The sequence below is a fragment of the Mobula hypostoma genome, chromosome 3 (assembly GCF_963921235.1).
Source record: "Mobula hypostoma chromosome 3, sMobHyp1.1, whole genome shotgun sequence".
Classification (NCBI taxonomy): domain Eukaryota; kingdom Metazoa; phylum Chordata; class Chondrichthyes; order Myliobatiformes; family Myliobatidae; genus Mobula; species Mobula hypostoma.
Window position 1 is genome coordinate 45307036 of NC_086099.1, and position 26982 is coordinate 45334017.

The 26982-nt window shown below is 39.4% G+C and overlaps 1 protein-coding gene across 2 annotated transcripts in view; it reads left to right on the forward strand.

The window, feature by feature from the left end:
* rab3c (RAB3C, member RAS oncogene family) overlaps positions 1-25002 on the forward strand; it is a 198901-nt gene extending 173899 nt beyond the window's left edge. For both annotated transcript variants that reach the window (XM_063042962.1, XM_063042960.1), the window contains 2 exons: positions 10290-10414; positions 19245-25002. In XM_063042962.1, the coding sequence (XP_062899032.1) occupies positions 10290-10414; positions 19245-19432 (313 nt within the window). In that variant the 3' untranslated portion in view covers positions 19433-25002. The remainder of the gene's footprint in view (positions 1-10289; positions 10415-19244) is intronic.
* Positions 25003-26982: the final 1980 nt, after the last annotated feature.

The window sequence follows — 26982 nt, forward strand, 5'->3', positions numbered from 1 at the left end:
GAGTGGAAGCAAATCATCATCAACTCTGAGATGAAGGAGGAGGAAGGCAACATTTAATTATGTTCTCACACATGCAGGCTCCACCAATGGCAGTAACATGAAGAGGGCCTGTCTCAGGTGGAATTTGCAATTGGTTTATTATTTCAAGTACCGAGATACAGTGTTAAAGTTGGTGAGAATCCTTCTTGATGGATGCCACCTTTTTGAGGCACTGCCATTTGAAGATGTCCTTGACATTTGGGAGCATAGTGCCCCTAGCAGAGCTGGTTCAGTTTACATCTTTCTGTACCCTCTTGCAATTCTTTACAGTGCCTCAGGGCCAAGATCACAGGACCAGTAACCATATGGTTCCTTGACTCCAGGGAATAAACTGGGGACAATGCAGCATATGCTCATCAATTCCAAGCCAGTTTAATATCAGGATGATTTGGTCAGCAAGGGTTGATAATATCCTTGCTCCCACTAGCTACAAAAAGTAACTAAGATTTCCTTTTCTACCAGAGTACAGCACACAATGTGGATATCAATGCCTAAGTAACAATATATTATCAATGAAGATGGTTCAAAGAAAGTTCACTAAAATAATCCTAGTTATGGAAGGTTTGTTTTAATAGAAGTGATTTAATAGTTGCATAGTTATTGGGGTTTAGAGGAATGAGAGTTAATCTTACTGAATATCAGTGCCATTTCCAGTTTTCTCAAGTTCGTTTAATAAGGCAAAAGAGAAAATAATTTCTGTCAATAGTTCATAAAGTGTGGTTACTAATTCTGAAGGCTTGGTAATGACAACTCTTTGGTTGAATAGTTCCCTGACAGTTTAATAATGGATTATATCAGACAATTTACCAGTAATATGGAAGCAGCAACAACAGATTTTCCCTGTTCACCTGGCCACTTTAACTCATATGTATTGGTCTTGTATAAAGCTAGATAACTTTTGGAGAGATGTTTTTAAAACACTATCAAGAGTTTTGGATCTGGATTTACAACTTCATTTGCTTAAAGGCAATTTTTGGGATTATCCCATCGGAAGCAGGAAATATTCCTGTTTCCGCTCAACGTATAATAGCCTTTTCGAACTTACTGGCTAGGAGAACCATTTTATTGAAGTGGAATGATTCTGATCCACCTATGGTCTTTTATTGGCTCTCCTCCATTATGTCCTGTTTAAGTTTAGAGAAAATATGAAGTCGGACATTTGATACACCCTTTAAATTTGAGCAAATATGAGGACCTTTTATCCAATATTTTCATTTAATTTCATCTATTACTCTTTCAATCTTTTTTTTCAAAGTTTTAGATTTGATCAGAAAGTCTTTTTCTCTTCTTTTTTTGGTCGTATCCTCAAAATGGACTGCCCAATCCCTTTTTTTTTGTTTCGTTTGTTCGTTTTTTTTTAATATAGTGTAGTGGTTTGTTTTTCTTTTCATTTAAAACCCAATGTTTTTTTTTCCCTTTGTCCTTTTAAACTGGTAAGAGGAGAATTGTTATTTTCTTTTTTTATTATATATTTTATACTAGTTTAACAATATCTATGATCTTGACAATGTCTATTTTCATCTTGGTTACTGATATATATTTGAACTAATTCTCCTCATGAATGCATTTTTTTAAATCAATAAAAAGATTAATAAAGAAAAAGATTTTCCCTGTTCACACATAAGCAATATTTACTTCATTTTTTAAACTTTTATATGGGGTGGAAATGTGTAAAGACAGTGTAAACTAAAGCTATATTAATTCACTTGCAAAACAAACCACATTTTGGGCTGAAACCCTTCTTCCAGCAATTTGTGTGTGTTGCTTTGGATTTTCAGCATTTGCAGAATTTCTGCTGTTCCATATAATATCTCCTTATTCATCAGTCAGGAGAATCCTGAAACTATTGACCTGAAAAACATACATATATTCTTTTTGCAAATATTAGCTTAGAAATTTGTAGGCTCTGCCAAACTTCAACAATCTTCAAAGCAGCAAAAGCAGCTATCCTAAAGGCCTGCAGTTACATCATTTGATTAATTGGAAAATGATAGAACCCTAGTTAATTAATTATAATTTCATATCTAATGATGCCTGACTGAAAATTTGTGGGGGATCCAAGTCAGTTTTGTGCAGCATGATTAAGTAGTGATAGTCTTGGGTATGCAAATCTGGCTTTCTACATAATTATTACATTAGCTGTAAGTTGCACAGGTAATACAAACTTCACTGCTGTTAAAGTTCCCATTTAAGCAGTGAGGTCGCTTTAATTGGCTTTGCCCTCATGCAATGGCAAAATGGATGATAGGATCAGGCTCCATGCATTTTTGATTGCTGACTGGGCACTGTGCCATCAGCGATGGACTCTTTTGGCAGTGATTATTGAATCCAGGCCAAATATCCATTCCTCATAATGAAAGGAAGGACCTAGCTGTCAACTAAAGGATCAGGATTATCTGTAACAATTCCAGCGGCTGCTTTGGTTTGGCTAAGCAAGGCCCTGTGTAGGTTTGCTCTTGCTTTGGCTCACACCATTTCATCAAAGATTTAAAGATTTTTTTAAAGATTCATTTTGTTTGTCGCATGCACATCGAAACATACAGTGAAATGCACAGTTCGTGTCAAAGACCAACACAGTCCGAGGATGTGCTGGGAGTAGCCCATTAGTGTCACAATGCCACCAGTGTAACATAGCATGCCCACTACTTACTCACCCATCGGTCTTCGGAATGTGGGAAGACAATGGAGCAGCTGGAGAAAACCCACACAGTCACAGGGAGAATGTAAAAATCCTTTACAGCATCGGCCATTTAAACCTTCCAAAGTGCACTTGTGTGAAAGCTATCAATTTTTAAATTGTTAACAAATAATCTCAATGCATTACAGCACAGTATTTCTTAAACTTAACTTTTCTGTTAGTTAATTTTATTAATGTCTGAAGAGTGAGGTGTCAAACATAATTCTAACTGGAGAGAGTAATTACTTTATATAGAAAGTGTGAGCTGCTACATTCAGTGCTCTGGTCTACCAAAGTTAGTTGCATCCAAAATTATGCCAATACAGTATGTGCTCGGGAAACAATTTGACCTTGCACTCTCTAAATGATATGAGGCAAATTGATATGCTATACAAAAAATATCAAAATAAAGCAGAATTGCTTGAATTCTGCTGCTTGCACTTTTCAAAGTAAATGGTAAAGCTGTTTAACAACATGTCTGCCTCCAATTTTGGCATCACTCATATACTTCTGTAAACTAATCTTGGCTATATAGGATTTATTAGAAAGGAAGGACCCATTTTATCACCTTCAAGAACCCAAGTAAAAGAGGCATGAAGAATTTGGTAGATTATCAATTTTACATTTGTGAATAAATCAACGGAACTTAAGTTCAGGCTGATTCTGTAACATTCATCAAATTTAATTACTGTGGTAAATATTATTGGTTATTTTTCCTTTATCCTTTTAAATTCTGTGTAATTATTAGCTTCAGCCTGAATGATCAAAGCTGAAGCAAAATAACAAAATTGCACACAGGATAACCTGATCTCTCACCAGTGCAAAACACCCCTGTAAAACAAAAGCTGTTAGTCCCATAGACAAGAAAATATGCAGAGGTTGGAAATCCAAGCAACACACACAAAATGCTGGAGGAACTCAGCAGGTCGGGAAAAAATGTTTTTTTTTCCCCAGTCCTGAAGAAGGGTCTTGGCCTGAAACATTGACTGTTTACTCTTTTCTATAGATACTGCCTGGCCTGCTGAGTTCCTGTAGCATTTTTTGTGTGTTGCTGTTAATCCCATTATAGTTTTTGTCCAGAAGCAATGTACACTGAAGGCTTCAGATCTCCCAGATTATGTGACTTTCAAAACTGTATTTGTCTTTAGATTAACTGGGGAGTCATGACATTCATTTTCTTTCCCATGGAAAGAAAGTAAGTAAATAAAAATTATGATTAAGGTTGCCTAGAATAAATGCAACTTCCATGATTTCATATTTTAAGAAGACTGCACCAAAGAATTCACTTCTAACCAATAAAGGACAATAATACCAAATTGGACAAATCTGTGAACAGCCTATTGAACATTTAGTTGATTCATTTAAAAATGACACTGAACAACTGAATTCAAGTAAATTTTCTTAATTATTTCTTCCTTTAATATAAAGCAAGGTCTATATCAACATGTCTAAAGTGAATAATTCATCCAGATGTGCTTCATTTACAACCGTCCATACTCCCTCAGGTAAACATAATTTTATAAATCCTTAATGAAGATTATTGATGATTTAATGAAACCTGAGCCTGCTTTCTGAAAAAGATTGAAAGAATCATTTTAATTTCTTCCTTTCTAATTTTGTTGTAAAGCCTGAACAACCACTGGCCTAATAATTTTTTCTTAATCACCCCATTTACCCTTTGGCAGTATCCTTAATTTATACCCCGATTTACTGACTCACTGCCCAGCAGAAGCAGTTATTTTTATCATTCCCACCAGCAGAAGTGTTGTGGTGAGAACTCCCAGAGGAACGGGAACTTCATTAATAAAAAAGTTGTTTAAAAACTCCTACGTATCAGGTGTGTTCAGGAACATGGGAAAACCTTGGCAGTTTAACAGACAGCATTGCTGGGCCTGGAGTGAGCAATCTGTCAAAGTTTTTCAGCGGAAGTTTGTGAGCAGTTCATGTCCTGGCCAGTAAACACATCCTGGTTATGTCATGCAAGATACTGCCACTGATCAGAGCTTCCTCGCTTGGTTCAGGATGTTTTTGTCAGCCAGGTTATCTGAACAATCCCAAAAGTTAAATGCACACACAAGAGAAAATCTGCAGATGCTGGAAATCCAAGCAACACACACCAAATGCTGGAGGAACTCAGCAGGCCAGGCAGCATCTATGGAAAAAAGTACAGTTGACATTTTGGGCTGAAACCCTTTGCAGGACTGGAGAAAAAAAAGCTGAGGAGTAGATTTAAAAGGTGGGGGAAGGAAGAGAGAAACACCAGGCTATTGGTGAAACCTGGATGGGGAGAGACAAGGTAAAGAGCTGGGAAGTTGATTGGTGAGATGAGGAGAGAGAGGGAAAAGGGGATGGGAAATGGAGAAGGAGCAGGGTTGTAGGAGGGCATTACTGGAAGTCTGAGAAATCAATGTTCATGCCATCAGGTTGGAGGCTACCCAAATGAAATATAAGGTGTTGTTCCTCCAACCTAAATGTGGCCTGATCCCAACAGTGGAGGAGGCCATGGATGGACATATCAGAATAGGAATAGGAAGTGGAATTAAAATGGGCGGCCAGTGGAGGATCCCACTTGTTTTGGCAGATGGAGCGTAGATGCTTGGCGACGCGGTCTCCCAAACTATATCGGGTCTCACCGATATACAGGAGGCCACATCAGGAGCACTGAACACAGGAGATGACCCCAACAGACTCCCAGGTGAAGGATAGCCTCACGTGTAAGTACTGTTTACCACTCTGGATGGTAGTGAGGGAGGAGGTGTAGGGGCAGGTGTAGCACTTGTGAGATAGGTGGGGAGGGATGAATGAACAAGGGAGTTGCATAGGGAGCGATCCCTGCGGAAAGCAGAGAGTGTGGGAGGGTGGGGGGGGGGTAAGGGAATATGTGCTTGGTGGTGGGATCCCTTTGGAGGTGGCGGAGAATTACGTGCTGGACACACCCCTCCTCTCCTTCTCCATTTCCCATTCCCCTTTTCCTCTCTCACCTCATCTCACCAATGAGGATTACTTCATCCCTCCCCCTCCAGGTTTCACCTATCACCTTGTGGTTCTCTCTCCCCTCCCCCCATCTTTTAAATCTACTCCTCAGTTTTATTTCTCTGGTCCTGCCGAAGGGTTTCAGCCCGAAACATTGACTGTGCTTTTTTCCATAGATGTTACATGGCCTGCTGAGATCTTCCAGCATTTTGTGTGTCAAGTTAAATGCACATGATGTAAATTAGCAGTAACTATGGGAGGCGTGCCTCACTAAACCAGTCTCCATTTCTTCTGCACTAAAGTGATGTAAAAATCTGATCAATCAACACTTTTGGTGAAGTTCAGTCTCTTGCAAACCCTCTTCTCGAGCAAGCAAGATTCAAATTCTTTCTGTTTCTTGACATAACTGTTCCCACATGAGTGCAGTCAATTTAGTTTGCATGTTTTACTGTGGTATTTCAATCACTGTCCTTACCAGTATTCTTATCAGTCAAGTACACATGACAAGTTTGAGGAATGCTTGTATGTTTGTCGGCTGCTAACAAATCACCAGTAGAATTTTTTAAAAGCCATCATAATCTTGACTTTCCAGATTTGAAAATTCAGCAGAAACTGATTTGCAATTTAATAAAATTCAGTACAGATGGGAAACCTTTTAAGAGGACAAGGGTTAAGAAAATAATGCAAACTGCAAAGAATATTGCTAAATAATAATTCCATCAATTAATCTATTCTGGATTTAAAATAAATAGAGCTGAACAGCAGAATATCACAACCTTAATCCACAACCATTTTCTCCTTTGTCTTTTATTTTTTCTGCTGCTTGGGATTCCTCCCACACTTCAGAGGTCTGGTGGATAGGTCAATCGATGCATTACATTGCCAGTAAGGAATGATGGAACCTGGGGCTGTTGATGGGAATATAGGGAAAATAAAATGTGAGTGAGCGCTTGATGGTCCAAGCAGACAGGATTGTTTCCATGCCCCATGACTATTACAGTATCTCCAAAGCCATTCCTCCATCTACTTTTAATTGCACTTAATGGAAGGGAATTCATACTGTGTAATATCAGCTGACATAAAACACCAATGGCTTTCTTCAGTGAATAAACGTTTCATACAGCTACATATGGAGCTGCTTTAAAATGGAAGGTTTTAGTACAGGACTGCCTCAGAGGAGCTGATATACTGAGATGAGCTCTCAGTGGAACAATCACATGACCCACCAGCTGGAACCGCAACAGTTTTCTACCTTTATTAAACTCTTTGTGGAGAGCTGCAAACACTTCCCACACTTTTACGAAAGGCATGATGGCGAATCCAGTGACACCTTCCGAAGCTACTGGGCTCCTTAGCAACAGGTAGTGGATGGGAAGATTTGCTTTAGATTGAGCAAAAGATTTATGTATTTCTTGTCACTTTGTAATGAGTGACATTGATGCAATAAATTCATTATATCTGGTATCATTAGGCAAAAATTGCATATCATATATTTTACACATTTGCCTGAAGATTTTTGCCTATTTTACTCAAGATTCACTTAGAAATAAAATTAGACTGCTTCACATAGGAAATGATGAATTCTAAATCATTTTCCTCCATATTATAAATTGTTTCTCAACAGAAATGGGGTTATATTCAGATGAAAATTGTCAATGTCCCCTCAACACCAAACTACATGTATCTCCACCACTTCAACTTGATAAATATTTTTAAACATCTTTGACTACTTCTGCATAAAGGCATTTCTCTTAATACTGATCTGGTTGACTTTTTGTGTGCATTGCTATATTAATGGCTATACAGGTTTAAGGAATTTATTATATTTTAAACTGATAGGCTGCATATTATTTTACTTAGCAACATATTGTTCACTGCAGTGCAAATCTGACGCTTTAGTTTAAAATTATTTTCTGCATTGCTGTATCTTTATGACTTCCATTTCCATAATCTTAAAACCCTAAACCCTGCATTTCTAGCTCAGCCTCCTTCATTTTAATTTTATGCTTGAATTTTCAGGCGGACTTGGTTCCAGAAAAAGGCTTCTGTGAGAAATCATCTGTGAAACCAACTCAGTGAACTGCAAGGAAACGTTAACTCTACATAGCCACATCTGCTGCAGGGACAATATTTGAGAGTGGCTAACCTATTATTTTGATCATTAACCAGATTAATATTTTTTCTGAATGCTAAACAGAATTGTGTGTGTATTGATCTCATCAGAGTGTCATATAAGAAAACAGGAACAGGAGTGGGCTACCATGATTCTCAAGCCTGTCTGAACATAAGGACATCATATCTAATGATATGGCCTCCAGTGATGCAATACTTTACAAGAAATTTCAGTGACACAGTTTTAGATGACCAGTCTGTCATATATTTGTACCAAACTTTTTATTAAATTGTCATTTATTAAAATATCAACACAACGCATTGACACAAATATTACTTTTAAAGGCCTGATGTCGAAGCTAAGTTGAGGGAGCCTACAATATCTCTTGTTTCCAAGGCAACTTTTGTCATCTTTGATGAAAATCCCCCCCATCTGAATCTCAAACATTTTCTTCATTTACTGTCTGCCATTCTGTGCTGTGAGTCCCATCAAACACATTGAAAGAAATTGATGAAATACTCCGGAAATAAATGAACTGATACCACTGTTAATTTGTTCAGCTGCTCCTATTAAGCATATCCCTGTAACAATACTGAAAAATACACTCAGTGGCCGCTTTATTTGGTACAGGAGGTAGCTAATAAAGTGGCCATTGAGTGTATTTCTGTATGTTTGTGGTCTTCTGCTGGTGTATCCCATCCACTTCAAGGTTCGGTATGATGTGCCTTCAGAACTGCTCTTCTGCACTTCACTGTTGTAACCCGTAGTTATTTGAGTTACTGTCGCCTTCCTGTCAGCTTGAACCAGACTGGCCATTCTCCTGTGACCTCGCTTTAACAAGACATTTTCGCCCACAGACCTGCTGCTCATTGGATGTTCTTTTTTGTTTTTTTTCCACCATTCTCTGTAAACTCTAGAGACTATTGTGTCTGAAAGTCCCAGGGGATCAGCAGTTTCTGAGATACTCAAACCACCCCATCCGGCTCCAACAATCATTCCACGGTCAAAGTCACCTAGATCAAATTTTGATGGTATGAAATAGAATGTTCTCAAAATAATTCTTTCTGACATAATGACCAAAGTTACCTGAAAAGGTAAATCACCAGATATTTGTCTAGTTGAGTTTTCTCCTCTTATAGATCACTTCAAAATTATTTGATCTTTCAAGGTCACATTCAGCTTTAGTAGTCTGCATTTGAAATTATTTGCAGGAATTGCATAGTAAAGCACATCAATAGTTTGTGCTCAATATTTTATTAAGGGAAACTTTCCATGAAGTCACCTAGCAACTATATCCCATAGTCCTCTCTGATGGAAAATTACACAGAATTTAATTTCCAAAATTTACATTTTCTCATGCATGCACAAATGATACAGCTTCCTGCCGTGCACCCATAACACAGAGGTTGCATACATTTTTCATGCATTCCACTTCTTCCTACTCACTCACAGGTCTGATGGGCAAATTCTTATTACACTACTTATGCAAACATTATTGGGGTGTGATAGTGGATCAAGCCCACAGCATGATCTCTCATCTGTGATGGCTACCTACCCGATTAACATGATTGAGATACCGAAGAGTACTATGTACTAGTGTGGCTTCCGGTAAGGTGTCACAAACCCCCAACCAGTAACTAGGCCTTGAGCAGCGGCTCCTCAGGATCTGTCATTGGGTAATCGTGTCAAGCTGACTACCAGACAGCTTGTTGCTCTTAATACCCTTAAAAGACTTCTTATCAAAGCAAGATCTTAAAATCCAAGAGATTTACTAAACTTATCAAGTTAAGGTAAAGAGAAACAGGTGAGCTGCTTAGCTGCACACTTGCCTTTCCCTTAGAGCTAAATCGAGTGCTGGAGCTGAAAGTCAGATGTGTCGATGCCTGGGAGCTGGGTAGGTGAAGACATTGGAGGCCGGTACCTTAAGTCAGAAGGGACTAAGATCGCAGCAAGACTCAGGATGAGGATGGGATGTGTGAAGAGTGGGTATTGATGGTCATCCGTCAAGGGCCTCAGTTATGCCCAGATATTGGGCCTGGGGGAATTGGCATTGGTTGGGTGGTGGTGGGCAGTGGTTCTAATGGATGAAGAGTAAGTAGGAGAAATACTTGATAAGGTGGATTTAGTCCAGATCTCCTGGGACAGTATGGTCCAATGGAACATTGCCCTGTCAGTGATGCCTTCCTGTGCAGTGTAGTGTGGAAATTGTGCAAAGTCAATTCACCTTGAAGTAAATGGTCAAGTTTCCAGAGTGACATGAAGCAATCCATAAAAGGTCAGCACGTTTTGCTCGCCATGTTTTACAATAAATGGAGTTATTAAGTCAATGGAGTTATATAGGTTACTTCCCAGGAGCATCTTTCTAAACATGATTGTGACTGACAGTAACTGTAATTTATATAATATTTATAATTTTAGTTCTACAACAGTAGGAGACGTCTATGTAACCATTGTGTGAGATGGTAATATTTCTCATTTTTCTTTTAGGTCAACCCAAATCAAGACATATTCCTGGGACAATGCACAGGTTATACTGGTTGGCAATAAATGTGACATGGAAGATGAAAGAATAGTGTCAATGGAGCGAGGAAAGCAGCTGGCAGACCAACTTGGTATGGTTGAGCACAGTGAATTGTTTTCTGTACTTCCAGCTTTGGCTGATCCTTGACACATTTTGATCATAATATAATTATATATTCAGCACCTCTTCAGATACCCTCTAAGTATGGTCATCCCTGCAAGTGTTCTGAGCAAAGCTGATTTCCAGTGCTCTCGACCCATTTGTATAACATTGAACCATCTGGTCATTTGAACTGGATTTTCATGCCTTTTGCATTTGTATTATTTCACTCCTGCTTAAGACAGACTGAGCAAACACTTGGTGTAATGAGGCAATATGAATTGTAAAAATGTCTTACAATAAGGTGACTGCAGAGGATAGCTATTGCATTGTGCCTTAATTTAATATATGCAAGTCCATTACATTAAGCCATAATTTGATTGATACACTTTAATGCTTTTAAAATAAGAAATGGTAGCATTGGGATAAAATAGTTAATTTTTAAATTCTTCTGAACATTGCTGACCCCTTTTTTCCCCCTCACAATAATTTCTCAGTTTGTCTTTCGCTCATAAATATTCCACAGACTCTCAGACTATTACAGCCTCAAAATGTTATTTTAAAAAGCAGTGTATCATAAAATACACCAGAAACTCCTAGAAATTAATCAAACGCATCAAGATAGATTAGAGAAACAAGTGAACTGTGCTCATGGGCAGGTGGATCAGTAGTTTTCTTTGTGTTGCAGGTATTAAATATTCTTCTGCCAGGTTGTATTAGGGCGGCACTGTGGTGCAGACAGTAGAGCTGCTGTCCACCACACCAGAGGCTGGGTTCAACCCTGACCTTTAGTGTTTTCTCTGTGACCACATGAGCTTCCTCTGAACGCTCTGGTTTCTTTCAGTATTCCAAAAATATGCAAGTTGGTAGATTAATCGGCCACCGTAACCTGCTGCTAGTGTGAGGGTGGGTGGCAGAATCTTGGAAAGGTGAAGACAATGTTGGGAGAATATAAAAGGGGGTTAATGTAGGATCAGTGTAAATGGGTGGTTGGTGGAGATTCATTTGGCCAAAATGCCCTTTTCTGTGCTGTGTGTCTCAATGGCCTCACAAACATTTATTGTTGAGTCATTGGTGGAAGTTGAGTTCTGCTTCAGAGAAAGCTCTGCTCAGGGAACTATCTAACATAGCTTTTCTTTCAAATTTTAATACAATCATCGTTCAGAAGCTGGTGGGTAAATTTTCTTTCTTGGGTTTCAACTCCTCTCTCTGTAATTGGATCCTGGACTTCTTAACAGAAAGGCCACAGATGGTCTCCGGTGGCAGAAGCATCTCGAGCTCCAACACTCTGAGCACCAGCGCTCCCCAGGGCGAGAGTGACTGATAGAATGGTGTGAGCACAACAACTTGAATCTTGACGTGGAAAAAAAACAAAAAGGAAATTGTGGATTTTAGGAAGGTGAATACAGATAACTCCTCACTGCACATACATGGCTCCTCCATGGAGTGAGTAAAGAGCACCAAGTTTCTGGAACAATCTCACCTGGGTCCCTCAACCCCACCTCTTTGGTCAAGAAAACATAGCAGCGTCTCCCGCTCCTTAGGAGATTGATGCAAGTGAAGTCCCCATTCTACATTTTAACCAGTTTTTACAGGAGCACCACTGTGAGTGTCTTGAGCAGCTGCAACACTGTCTGTTGCAAGAATTGCAAGGCATCTGAATGTAGATCCCGAGAAAGGATTGGGAGAACTGCTGGGAAAATCATCAGGGTCTCTCTCTGTCATCTGTAGGAGATATTTATCAGGAGCTCTGCATGTGCAGGGCCCTTTGCATTGTCAATGATCCCTCCCATCCGTACAACAATCTCTTTGACCCCCACCCCCCCCCACCCCCCCATCATTGGGCAGGAGGCACCGTAGCATTAAGACAGGAGCTGTTAGGACAAGAAGCAGCTTATGCACCCCTCCCCAAAACAATAAGACTACTGAACTCCCTACCACCATGCATGAAATGCCAGCAGTGTTATACAGTTTACTTTTCAACTTGTGTTGTAGTTGCACCTTATCTGTTGATCCACTGGTGGTAATATTACTTTATGTATTATGTGTGTGAGTTTTTTTTACTGCGTTGTTCGCCTTGGTCCGGTGGAACGTTGTTTCATTTAGTGGTTTACATGGGTACAGCTGAGTGACAATAAACTGAACTTGAACCTGAAGTTCTTCAGTAAAATGGAAAAAATAATGCTCCCTCGAAGCACCCAAATTTTTGACAATCTAATGTACCACACATTGGACGATCAATTAGTAAAGCACAAGAAATGAACTTCTTTTTAGAATATGAGAACACGCAGTCCTCATTTATTGTCATTTAGAAATGCATACATGCCTTAAGAAATGATACAATGTTCCTCCAGAGTGATATCACTGAAAAACAGGACAAACAAAAGATTAACACTGACAGAACCACATAATTATAACATATAGTTACAGCAGTGCAAAGCAATACCATAATTTGATAAAGAGCAGACCATGGGCACGGTAAAAAAAAGTCTCAAAGTCCCGATCGACTCCCGAGTCCCCGATAGCAGGTGGCAAAAGGGAGAAACTCCCTGCTATAAGCCTCCAGGCACTGACAACTGCAGATGCATTGGAAGCACCCGACCACAGCCGACACTGAGTCCGTCCGTCCGAAAACTTCGAACCTCCAACCAGCCCCTCCAATATTGCCTCCCAAGCACCATCCTCTGCTGAGCGCCTTCGACCTCGCCCCGGCTGCCAAAACAAGCAAAGCCGAGGATTCGGGGCCTTCTCCTCCGGAGATTCCAGACCACACAGTAGCAGAGGCAGCGAAGCGGGCATTTCAGACTTTTCTCCAGATGTTCCTCTGTACTCTCACGTCTGTCTCCATCAAATCAGAATTGTGCATGGTACCCTACTTGACAAATATCATTCACCGGAGTGGCTGTGGGCGCTGCGTCGCGCCGCCGTCTTCTCCTCCTCCTTCAGGTCTCACATTGTCTGGCTCTATGCTATTATTTCTGTTAGTTGGCTAATGCTTCCTGTTCTTTAACGGATCTGATCATTTCAAGACCATAAACAGCAAAAATGGCTTCAGTGCCCGAGCACTAGAGTTGGTTCTGTTAGTGAAAGAGTGCTTATGTTACTTTGGGCGATTATCCATTTTGCCATATCTGACACAACTCGGCACTTACTTGATCCATACAGCTAGAAATGCCTTCCAAAGAAGAGGTCCACCTTCAAGAGAAATTTGGTGTTGTTTTAGTTTGAACCTGTCTCAATGATAGAAAGCCTCCTGGCATCCTGTGATTCCCGTTTCAAGTAGACCCACAGTGTACTGCTGTGTGGATGACTAATACTGCAGTAAAATCAAAAGCAAATGTTGGAACCACTAACAATTAACATCAAACAGTGATATTTTATCACGACTTTTCTAATGAATGGTCATCCATCTGAAATTTTAACTCTGCTTCTCATTTCACAGACACTGGCTGGCCCATTGAGATTTTCTGTTATTTTCTGTTTTTATTTCAGCTTTCCAACATCACTTCCTTTCACTTTTCTGATTTATTAAGTCATACAGCATGGAAACAGGACTTTTGGCTCATCTGGTCCATGCCAACCAAGATTCCCATCGAAGCCAGTCCTTTGACCCATGTCCTTTTAAACCTTTCCTCTCCATGTACCTGTCCAAGTGCCTTTTAAATGTTGTTAATGTACTCTTCTTCAACCATTTCTCTGATATCTCATTCCATATACTGGACATCCTCTGGTAGAAAAGGTTGACCTTAAGGTTCCTATTAAATCTTTCCCCTCTCACCCAAAACCTATGTCCTCAAGTTTCTTGATTGACTAACCGTGGGCAACGACCGGGTGCATTCATCCTATCCTTGCCCCTCATGATTTTATATATATCTCTATAAGATCATTCCCCCCCCCATTCTCATACTTCACAGTAAATAAAGTCTCAGCCCACTCAACCCCCTCTCTTCATAACTCAGTGGCAACATCCGTGTAAGTCTTCACTGTGCGCTTCCCAGCTTGATGGCTTCTTGCCTTTAGCCAGATGACCAAAACTGAGTATAATACTCCAACTGCATTGCGCCTGTCCCCTTCAGTTAGATATGGCGCCGTGCTGGGGGCTAAATACTGACCGCCACGAGCATGGATCCACCAGAAACGTGATCCTCATTTCTTTCAAAATGTTTGAAACTTAAGCAGTCAATTTGGATATTGTGAACATTACACACCAAGATGAAAATATCAGTTATAATTAAAGGTAAAAATTAGCTTTATTTGTCATGTGTACATAAAAACATACTGTGAAATGTGTCATTTGCTTCAACGATCAACTCAATCTGAGGATGTGTTGGGGGCAACCCACAAGTGTTGGCACGCTTCTAGCACCAACGTTACATGCCCACAACTTAATAATTCTAGCCCTTCTGTTTTTGGGAGGAAACCAGAGCACCCGGTGGAAACCTACACGGTCACGGGGAGAACATACAAAGTCATTTCAGACAGTGGCTGAATTGAACCCCAATCTTAATCATTTACACAACCATTCTCTTGGAAACTTATTTAATAAATAATCAATTCCTCTTTTTAAATCAACACTAAGCAGGCCTAAAAAATTCTAGAGTAAAATTAAATGTGCAGCTTTAACAAACAATCATTTGAGGAATTTCAGTCATTGTAAAGACCATACAAATAACAGGCATCAGATTAGTCAAGACAGGCAGACAACGCAAACCACTTACTCAGGGGCATGGTTATGCCAGAGGATGGAATACAAGAAACAGGACAACTAGGGAACTATGTGGAAAGGTCCCTATGCAGAGACTTGGGACGGAGGGTTACCAAGACTCCTACTGCTTTGAAGGACAATGTAGCACAAAGGCAGGGGTCAGAACTGCAAAGAAGATAAATGTTTCTAAACTAAATTTGGATGGTCTGCTAACTAAAATACAGAGTGAGTGGGCATTCTCCTTGAAGTCTCCTAGGAAACCCCTATAAACTGTGATGCACACTTTTTGGAGGGAAGTGGCATTGGGTGATGTGCACTACCCTTCTTGGTATCTGGAATTCTTCAGGAAGGCAGTTAAGGTAAGCACTTCGGTGCACTTCCTACTTACCGCACTCCATCATGCTTAACCTTAATCCTGTTTCTTGGGCTGTGATCTTCACCAATGAGGTTTACTCAGACTGAAGGAGTAGTGTGCAAGATCAGCAAATTTGAAGGTGACACCAAGACTGGGGGTGTAGTGGACAGCAAGGAAGACAATTAGAGCCTGCTGTGGGATTTGGACCAGCTGGAAAAATGGGCTGAAAAATGGCAGGTGGAATTTAATGCTGACAGTGCGAGGTGCTGCACTGGACCGGTTGGTCTTGCGCAGTGAACGGTTGGGTATTGAGGAGCGTGGCAGAACAAAGGTATCTGGGAATACAGGTCCACAATTCATTGAAAGTGACGTCACTGTTGGATGACTTTGGGAAAATATCAGGTTATAAAATAAATGTAAAGAAAACGCAGGTTATGTCCCTAAATTATACACCATCCAAAAAATTGCAGGATACATACGATCTTAAGTGGGAAGCTAAATCATTAAAATATTTAGGAATAACCCTGCCGAAGGATCTTTCAACACTGTCACAGGTAAATTATGGGCCATTAATCTCAGAGATAAAAGCAGATATGCATAGATGGAATCTTATCCCCTTTTTAAGTTTAAATTCAAGGATAAATACTATAAAAATGAATATTCTTCCTCGGTTATTATATCCTTTCCGTACTTTACCAGTGGAGGTGGATGATAATCAATTCAGGGAATGGGACAAATGGATTTCCCGCTTCATTTGGCAAGGAAGGAAACCTAGAATTCGATATAATACCTTACAGTTAGGGAAGGAAAGAGGAGGTATGGTTCTTCCTTGCCTGAGAAATTATTTTTATGCCTCACAGATAACCCCTCTGTTATATTGGTGTAATAGGGAATATAAGGCTAGATGGAAGGAAATAGAATTTGGATTAGTTGACAGTTTTCCTCTTCAGGCCTCAATAGCTGACAAAGGATTGATGGCCCAGTTGGAAAAATTTAATAATGCTTGGATAAATCTTACATTAAAAGTATGGCAGAAGGTGGTTAATTCATGTGGAATTAATAACATGCTAAAACTCTTTAGATGGTGTGCATATGATACCGAATTCTTTCCCAACAGAGGAGATAAAAGATTTGAGCTATGAATAAAGAAAGGTCTTACAACCTACCTCTCATTTATAGATAAAAGAGTATTACAAAGTTTCCAAATCCTGCAGGACAAACATGGCCTAGAACATAATGACTTTTTTAGGTACCTTCAAATACGAAACTATGTTAACCAGAGTTGTAGATATACAGACCTATCAACAGTAGAATTAGAATTTTTCAAGATTCTGAATTCGGCTTGCAGTTCAATACCTAGTAAATCAGTTTCTCGCCTATATAATGCACTCTCCCATGCTAAAAATGTAAATACACTGTATATTAAAGAGAAGTGGGAGAAAGAAGCGGGGTTGGTACTTTCAGAGGAGGCTTGGGGGAAAATCTGCAGCTTTCAATGGTCCTCGACTAATTCTTTGACTTGGAGAGAACATTGTTGGAAAAACATTATAAGATACTTCAAGACCCCATATCAGGAAAAATATAAAGATACAAATGTGATGTGTTGGAGAAGGTGCGGCTCCAAGGAGGCAAATCATTTTCATATTTTCTGGGATTGCCCTAAATTAAGTCTATATTGGGAAGGTATTCATAGAACATTAGTTAAGGTACTTAGGTCTCAGATACCTCTGAACTTTGAGACGCTCTATTTGGGGCATGTATTGTTCCTTGAACAGAAGGAAGATATAAAGTTGCTGCAGGCCCTCTTAGCGGCAAGTAAGAAATCAATCACTAGAAAATGGCTAAATCCAATACCACCTACATTAGAAGATTGGTACGAAATTATCTTGGAAATATTTAAAATGGAAAAGTTGACTTACTCCCTGAGAACTCAAAAAGAAACATTTTATCAAATCTGGAATAAATGGATTGAATATATAACCCCAATGCGAGCAGACTTTAGATGACTCTCCTAATGATTTATATTGCTCTTCTCATCAACACAGTAATATTGCTAACGTAAGCACCCCTAGTCTAAATGTTTGTTGTTTTTTTTGGAAAATAGAGAATTAACACAAGTAAAGGGAAAGATTTGGGAAAGGGATAAAAAAAAATGAAAAAATTAAGTAAATAAGTACATAGGGATTGGATAATTATGTCTGCGGGCAGGAACAAGCACGAACAAATTGGGATATAAACACCTACAATGGTTGGTATATAGGCTTGTATGCAACATTTTGGACCAGTGGAAATGGTCCGGAAGGGTTGTATGGAAACTATTATTACCATTTTTCTTAACAACTAATTTCATTACTTAGCCTAATAGGTTAGATTTACGACAGTACATAATTATCTATTTAAATGTTTATTTTCCTTTTATATCATCTCAATGTGTACTTAAGAATGTATAAATAATTGTAGTTTTATACATATAAAAAAATGGAAAAGGTTATATGTGTGAAAAAAGTACATGATAATTGTGAACTCCTTATCCAAATAAAAATAAAATTAAAAAAAAAGAAAGTGACGTCACAGGTAGATAGGGTCGTAAAGAAAGCTTTTGGCACATTGGCCTTCAGAAATCAAAGTATTGAGTACAGGAGATGTGATGTTATGTTGAAGTTGTATAAGACATTGGTGAGGACTAATTTGCAGTATTGTGTGCAGTTTTGGTCACCTACCTACAGGAAAGATGTAAATAAGGTTGAAGGAGTACTGAGAAAATTTACCAAGATGTTGCTGAGACTAGAGGACCTGAGTTATAAGGAAAGACTGAACAGGATAGAACTTTATTCCTTAGAATGTAGAAGATTGAGGGGAAATTTGATAGAGGTATACAATTTTATGAATGGTATAGATAGGGTATATGCAAGCAGACTTTTTCCACTGAGGTTGAGTTGGGACTACAACTGGAGATCATGGGTTAAGGGTGAAAGGTGAAAAGTTTAAGGGGAACATGAAAGGAAACTTTAGAGGGTCATGAGAATGTGGAGGGTTGCCAATGCATGTGGTGCATGCAAACTCGATTTCAACTTTTAAGAGAAGTTTGGATAGGTATGTGGATGGCAGGGGTGTGGAGGGCTGTAGACTGGGTGCAGGTCAATAGGAGTAGGCAGTTTAAATGTTTCGACACAGACTAGCTGGGCCAAACGGCCTGTTTCTGTGCTGTACTTTTCTATGACTGTATGACTCTAGGAAAGTAGCTTGCTAGCACTAGTTTAAAAAGAGCTTTGGAGCAATAACAACAGCATTGTATTGGTCACAAGCAGAGAGTGAGATATGATAGACTGGATCATGTTGGATACCGCTTGATCCTCACGATCACTCCAGCATATGCTAGGCCTGCAGTGTAATCTACTTTCCCCAACTCAGCTCCCATGTACTGCAAGAGTCCCTGTTACGGTCAGGAGCACAGGTGGTAACTAGGGTGAGGAAGTGGAAAATAGTCCTTCCCAAGAACAATGAATTGGTTAGTTTCAATACAGTGAGAAATATTTCTCAAAAATGGTCCCTCTGAGAGTTTTTAAGCCAAGATCAGTCATTTTCCAAAATGTAAAAATCCAGTTATTCTAGATGACACTTTCTTGCTCCCTGGTAATTGTTCAGCCTAGAGTCTGCAATAACAGACAAAAAAAAAGCAGGAGATGTTGAGTATAGCCTGTCATTTCTGGTTTTGTGCTTAACTTCTTTTCAAGAAACTGATTTTCTTCTTCTTTCTGCAAGGCTTTGAATTTTTTGAAACCAGTGCCAAGGATAACATCAACGTCAAGCAGACATTTGAGCGTCTTGTTGACATCATCTGTGAGAAGATGCTGGAGAGCTTGGAGACAGATCCTACTGTTACTGCAGGAAAACAAAACACAAAACTCACAGAGAACCCTCCCCCACAGCAACAGAACTGCGGTTGTTAGTGACTTGTCCATAGATATATGGAGGCAATCAAATTGTGTCTATATCGCAAAAAATAGTCCTTAGTTATTAGTACATGAAAATGTAACTGTTGGCCTCTATATGATATTAAACAAACCAATCTATATTTATTTTTTGCTAGTCTGTGCTCAGTACTGTTTCCCAAGATCTCTTGCATTAATACTGCCACTTAGTCAACCTTTAATTATATTGGTAATTGTTTCTGCATTTTACTGTAGATTCAAGATTTGTGTGACTGTTACAGGAACAGTGGGTTTCTAGGAACAGAAGATTCCTAGGCTTAGTATACTACATCCATAAAAAAGGAGCTCCCTGTTTACTAGATTTATGTGGCCTTTCAAGTATTCTCTGGATGATAAATTGAAGATAAAAAGCCTATCCTCAGTCTGCACAAAATTGAATTCAGCAATGGAAGTGAATGCATTTAAATTACTGAGTTAACAGTTGGATGGCTTGAATATGTATGCCTTGTCTAGTAGTTAAGTATTCATGTGCCATTTAAGGCAGCAATTCCAATTAACAAGAGTTCTGTGATGAGTAATGTGTATTTGTAAATATGTTTTCAGCACAGAAGTCAGCAATCTCAGATCTCACATCACTTGACATACTGTAGGTCAATGATGGTGTGAATAATCAGTTGACGCGTGCCAACAAAAGTAAATGCCACTTCAGTTGTAGAGTGATGCCCTGCTCTGATACTCAAGAAGAAAATCCACTTCTCATCACTTGACTTTCAGGAAGGTGGAACCATAATTCCACTTGTTCACACTAACTGTTAAATTACCGGGACAACTTGCATATTAAAATTGATTTCTTCATAAATTACTGGAGAGCAGAGCCTAGCCCTCTGTCGTTAAATGTTACCTATCATAGAGCGTCTCTAATTTCCCTGTCCTGCGAGATACCGTGAAAATTGTCAGCAGTTTTTATTTAATCTTTGTGTGTGTCATTTATTGCCCTTGGAAAACGTAGTGGAAATAATTCTTCAATGACCACTCATACTAATTATGTGCAATACTATCAGCCATCGTTGGTTCAGGAGGGCAGGTTGATCCCAGAGCATGTGTCAACATCAGAAATGTTAGGAAAGCTGATAAAAACTGTATAATGTTAAATTAATTTGAAACTCATGAAATTACATAGAACATAGGACATAGAATAGTACAGCACAGTACAGGCCCTTCGGCCCACTATGTTGTGCCGACCCTCAAACCCTGCCTCCCATATAAGCCCCCACCTTAGATTCCTCCATATACCTGTCTAGTAGTCTCTTAAACTTCACAAGTGTATCTGCCTCCACCACTGACTCAGGCAGTGCATTCCACGCACCAACCACTCTCTGAGTAAAAAACCTTCCTCTAATATCCCCCTTGAACTTCCCACCCCTTACCTTAAAGCCATGTCCTCTTGTATTGAGCGGTGGTGCCCTGGGGAAGAGGCGCTGGCTATCCACTCTATCTATTCCTCTTTTATCTTGTACACCTCTATCATGTCTCCTCTCATCCTCCTTCTCTCCAAAGAGTAAACCCCTAGCTCCCTTAATCTCTGATCATAATGCATGCTTTCTAAACCAGGCAGCATCCTGGTAAATCTCCTCTGTACCCTTTCCAATGCTTCCACATCCTTCCTATAGTGAGGTGACCAGAACTGGACACAGTACTCCGAGTGTGGCCTAACCAGAGTTTTATAGAGCTGCATCCTTACATCGCGACTCTTAAACTCTATCCCTCGACTTATGAAAACTAACACCCCATAAGCTTTCTTAACTACCCTATCCATCTGTGAGGTAACTTTCAGGGATCTGTGGACATGTACCCCGAGATCCCTCTGCTCCTCCACACTACCAAGTATCCTGCCATTTACTTTGTACTCTGCCTTGGAGTTTGTCCTTCCAAAGTGTACCACCTCACACTTCCGCGGGTTGAACTCCATCTGCCACTTCTCAGCCCACTTCTGCATCCTATCAATGTCCCTCTGCAATCTTTGACAATCCTCTACACTATCTACAACACCACCAACATTTGTGTCGTCTGCAAACTTGCCAACCCACCCTTCTACCCCCACATCCAGGTCGTTAATAAAAATCACGAAAAGTAGAGGTCCCAGAACAGATCCTTGTGGGACACCACTAGTCACAATCCTCCAATCTGAATGTACTCCCTCCACCACCACCCTCTGCCTTCTGCAGGCAAGCCAATTCTGAATCCAAATTACTCTTTATTAGTTAAAAACATGAATGCAAATTGAAGTAAATAATAAAGAGAGAAAAAACCTAAACTTACTTCTTAATTATAAGACCAACACCCCCGTTGGAATGACTGTGGAAGTGGAAGCTGTACCAAATGTGGCTGGCATAAAGCTGAGGGACCAGATACACAGTGTATCAAATAGCCCTGTTCAACAACTTACAGGGCATTGTAGAAATCAGAACTGAATATGTCGGTCATATGCTCATGTATCTGACCCCCAGTGCATTTCCAACGTCCATGCAGGTACACCTGTCTAGAATGTATCACTGCATTAATAAAAGGTAGTCACTGGCTCTCCACAGACCCACTGGCACTCCTGCCCATTTTTATCCTTACTCGCTCCCTAATTCTGCACCGGGAAGCTGCATTGTAATCTTAGCATTTCTGATCGTACTTTCTAATCTAGGGCAATCTGTTGAACCCTCAGTTATAATTGTGATACACTGGCATTGAGAGAAGATTGAATGTAAAGCACCATAAAATTTCAAGTCCCTCGCAATCGTAAAAATTATTTCCACTGAGAACTTGCATAGTCTTTCATTAGATTTGGATGCTCATCTGACAATTTCAAAGTCACTCAGAAACTCAGAGGAGTGTTCTGCCAGATTTTAAACTACAGAAGTAAAGCAAATCAAAATGGTAAGTATTTTGTGCAAATAAATAATGTATTGTGAATGTGTAATATTAAATGTAGTTAGAGTTACCTTTCTGATGTCTGAATTTTTTACCTGAATGGAGCAAATGTAAAATGATGCATCGGTGCTGAAGTAATTTGCGTTTTATACTTTTGTGTAGCCTCTGTATTGAGGGACAATAGGCCACTAAGTGCAATATTTCAGAATATATAGTGCATTTCTAATTCAATGCAGATAACTGCGCAAGATTGTATGCAACAGGGCTTGAAGTAAACACATGTTCAGAACAACTTTTGTTTTTTACTTGCCTAGTCAGTTTTCTAGCTATTTGCAAACTACTGTTGGTCAGGAAACACTGGGCATAAATTTTTGCCTACTTTTCTAAAACATTGTTCTAATTTTTTTTTCTATAGACTGTAAGATGAATTTAGGCTGGTTCCACAGTTCTGGTAAATAAGAACTGAAGAACTTGAAAATCTTGCAATATCCTTTCTTGATGTCTGTAGTGGTAGGTTACAATGAACTTGCTTCAAATAGAATAGTTGGCTAAATATTTACTTAGTAGTAGTACTTTCCACATACTGTATGTAGTTAAATCCATTCAACGAACCTTAGAGAATTAACCTACAGAAATGTTTGGTCTTACCTATTGTTATGTGTGAATGCCTCTCAAATAACTCTAGATTTACCTCCACTACGCACCTCATACATTGAATATTTTCAAACAGTTAGAACCTGCATTCAAACATCATACAGCCTTGAAGTAGTGCTTTGAATATTTTATATTCTCTTTGAAGCTTGTACAAGATTCTCTGCATGCACTTTCTTTCAGGATTGAAGTGTTTTTCTTCATAAGAGTCACAACACTGGGATTTTATTTCATAACTGTTCAGTACCTCCAGAAATTGAATATTTTGCTTAAAATCGATGCCAGTTCAAGCCCTGGTAGTAATACATTAGAGCCAATATCTGCTAGCATGGTGTGTGATTTGCGAATTCTCAGAGACATTTGTGGGTCTTATGTAATTGTACGTGGGCATAATGTAAATCAGTTTTTAAAATGGTATTTGTACTGAAGTTACTGAATTTCTGTGACACTCTCAGAAACCACTTTTTGCTGGAATGACTGGGAAATTTTATCTGTGTATAAATGTAAAACTCTTCACTTGACTATTGCATGTATGTTTGATTGTGTGAGAATGGTCTCATTGATAAAACTTTTAAGCATTGTTTCTTAATTATGTTCTTGACTAACAATAAGGAATGAGTATGTTGTACAGTGGTAATTCACTTTTTTATTTTCCAGGACTAGGTAAATAATAGAATTCATTGCTGGGACCTGAGATGAAATCTAGCCAATATTAATGAGTTACTAATGATATTCTTACTTCCTGACTTTAAGCATCCATATGAAGTAAGTTCTGGCCACATTAACCTAGTTTCTAATGGGTGGACAGTTCAATTCTAACACTAATTGGCAACCTCAAATTGAAAGGTCAACAAATACAATCAACAAAATGTGGTGAATTTTCTGAGGATGAAATTCAGCCACATTACTATCTGATATGCGATAATGCTGACACTATACGTTGGGTACCCAATAAAAAAAAATCTTCTTTTATGCAAACAGTTCACCTTGTTTTACATAAAATTGTTTATGTTTATTTGGACTGTTGAATAGGAAGTCTGCACCATATGTATGAACTGATTCTGCAGTTGAAATATGGTGCACGTCATGATCAAGACGTAATGGGAATTGTCCACTTGAATATAGTTTACAAAATAAAGGTTCACAGATGGAAAAAACAAATGGTTGAAGAACTCACTGGTTTGAGCAACATCCACAGAGGCAAAGTGATGGTCCATGTTTTGGGGGGAGACACTACATCCTGAGATATAGACCATGCCTTTGTCTCAACAGATGCTGCTTAACCTGCTGAGTTCTTCCACCAATGCACACAAAACGTTGGAGGAGCTCAGCAAATCAGGCATCACTATGAAGGGGAATAAACAGTTAATGAATTGGGCCTGACCTGAAACGTCGACTGTTTGTTACCCACCATTGTTGTTGCTCAGATCTCCAGCATCTGCAGAACCTCGAGTTCTTCCAGCAGTTTGTTTTGTGCTCCAGGTTCTGGTATTTGAAGTCTTTCGTGTCTCCATCAAAGGTTAACAGATATTGTGCAGACTGAAGATAAAAGGCTACTATTTACTGAGGCCTTTCTGATAGACAAACTTGAAATGAAATACAACTGACTTATTTCTGTATAATTGACAAAATCTACTTCTGCCTTTCTTCAAAGTATTGTTTTAAGCTTGCAGTTGTTATTAGAAATGTGGTTACCATGATTACCATTAAATAAAACTCTGACTCTCTTACCCCTGCAACACCTGTTTGACCAGAATAATACTGCCTGTGAAAGCTTAGTGAGATGGTGCCATATAGACCTACTGAAAACAGCTATTTGGTCAATGTTGTATTCCTTTATATAAACATAAACAATAAAATTACCTTGTTACCTAAATCTCTAAGTTATGTATGTGCACAATATATTTTACCTCTCTCGTTGGAATTTAAACTGTACAGTAGACCAGCTATTTTGTGTTGTCTGTGAAATATGTAAATTAATGTGCGTGTGTGAAAGGAAAATAAACTTGCGGAGACTATACCAGTGGCATTGATATTCTAATGTTGCTCCATGGTTTTTTTCTCGATGCATTTATAATTTGGAAATTGCTGTTACATACTGTAGTAAAAGCTACCAATGTACCTATTTGTGCAATAAAGGAACAGCAGTTATAATGGGTGGCTTCAATCTACATGTAGACTGGGTGAACCAAATTGGTAAAGGTGCTGAGGAAGAGGATTTCTTGGAATGTATGCGGGATGGTTTTTTGAACCAACATGTCGAGGAACCAACTAGAGAGCAGGTTATTCTGGACTGGGTTTTGAGCAATGAGGAAGGGTTAATTAGCGATCTTGTCGTGAGAGGCCCCTTGGGTAAGAGTGACCATAATATGGTGGAATTCTTCATTAATATGGAGAGTGACATAGTTAATTCAGAAACAAAGGTTCTGAACTTAAAGAGGGGTAACTTTGAAGGTATGAGACGTGAATTAGCTAAGATAGACTGGCAAATGACACTTAAAGGATTGACGGTGGATATGCAATGGCAAGCATTTATAGGTTGCGTGGATGAACTACAACAATTGTTCATCCCAGTTTGGCAAAAGAATAAATCAAGGAAGGTAGTGCACCTGTGGCTGACAAGAGAAATTAGGGATAGTATCAATTCCAAAGAAGTAGCATACAAATTAGCCAGAGAAAGTGGCTCACCTGAGGACTGGGAGAAATTCAGAGTTCAGCAGAGGAGGACAAAGGGCTTAATTAGGAAGGGGAAAAAAGATTATGAGAGAAAACTGGCAGAGAACATAAAAACGGACTGTAAAAGCTTTTATAGATATGTAAAAAGGAAAAGACTGATAAAGACAAATGTAGGTCCCCTGCAGACAGAAACAGGTGAATTGATTATGGGGAGCAAGGACATGGCAGACCAATTGAATAATTACTTTGGTTCTGTCTTCACTAAGGAGGACATAAATAATCTTCCAGAAATAGTAAGGGACAGAGGGTCCAGTGAGATGGAGGAACTGAGTGAAATACATGTTAGTAGGGAAGTGGTGTTAGGTAAATTGAAGGGATTGAAGGCAGATAAATCCCCAGGGCCAGATGGTCTGCATCCTAGAGTGCTTAAAGAAGTAGCCCAAGAAATAGTGGATGCATTAGTGATAATTTTTCAAAACTCGTTAGATTCTGGACTAGTTCCTGAGGATTGGAGGGTGGCTAATGTAACCCCAATTTTTAAAAAAGGAGGGAGAGAGAAACCGGAGGAATTATAGACCGGTTAGCCTAACGTCGGTGGTGGGGAAACTGCTGGAGTCAGTTATCAAGGATGTGATAACAGCACATTTGGAAAGCGGAGAAATGATCGGACAAAGTCAGCATGGATTTGTGAAAGGAAAATCATGTCTGACGAATCTCATAGAATTTTTTGAGGATGTAACTAGTAGAGTGGATAGGGGAGAACCAGTGGATGTGGTATATTTGGATTTTCAAAAGGCTTTTGACAAGGTCCCACACAGGAGATTAGTGTGCAAACTTAAAGCACACGGTATTGGGGGTAAGGTATTGGTGTGGGTGGAGAATTGGTTAGCAGACAGGAAGCAATGAGTGGGAATAAACGGGACCTTTTCAGAATGGCAGGCGGTGACTAGTGGGGTACCGCAAGGCTCAGTGCTGGGACCCCAGTTGTTTACAATATATATTAATGACTTGGATGAGGGAATTAAATGCAGCATCTCCAAGTTTGCGGATGACACGAAGCTGGGCGGCAGTGTTAGCAGTGAGGAGGATGCTAAGAGGATGCAGGGTGACTTGGATAGGTTGGGTGAGTGGGAAAACTCAGGGCAGATGCAATTTAATGTGGATAAATGTGAAGTTATCCACTTTGGTGGCAAAAATAGGAAAACAGATTATTATCTGAATGGTGGCCGATTAGGAAAAGGGGAGGTGCAATGAGACCTGGGTGTCATTATACACCAGTCATTGAAAGTGGGCATGCAGATACAGCAGGCGGTGAAAAAGGC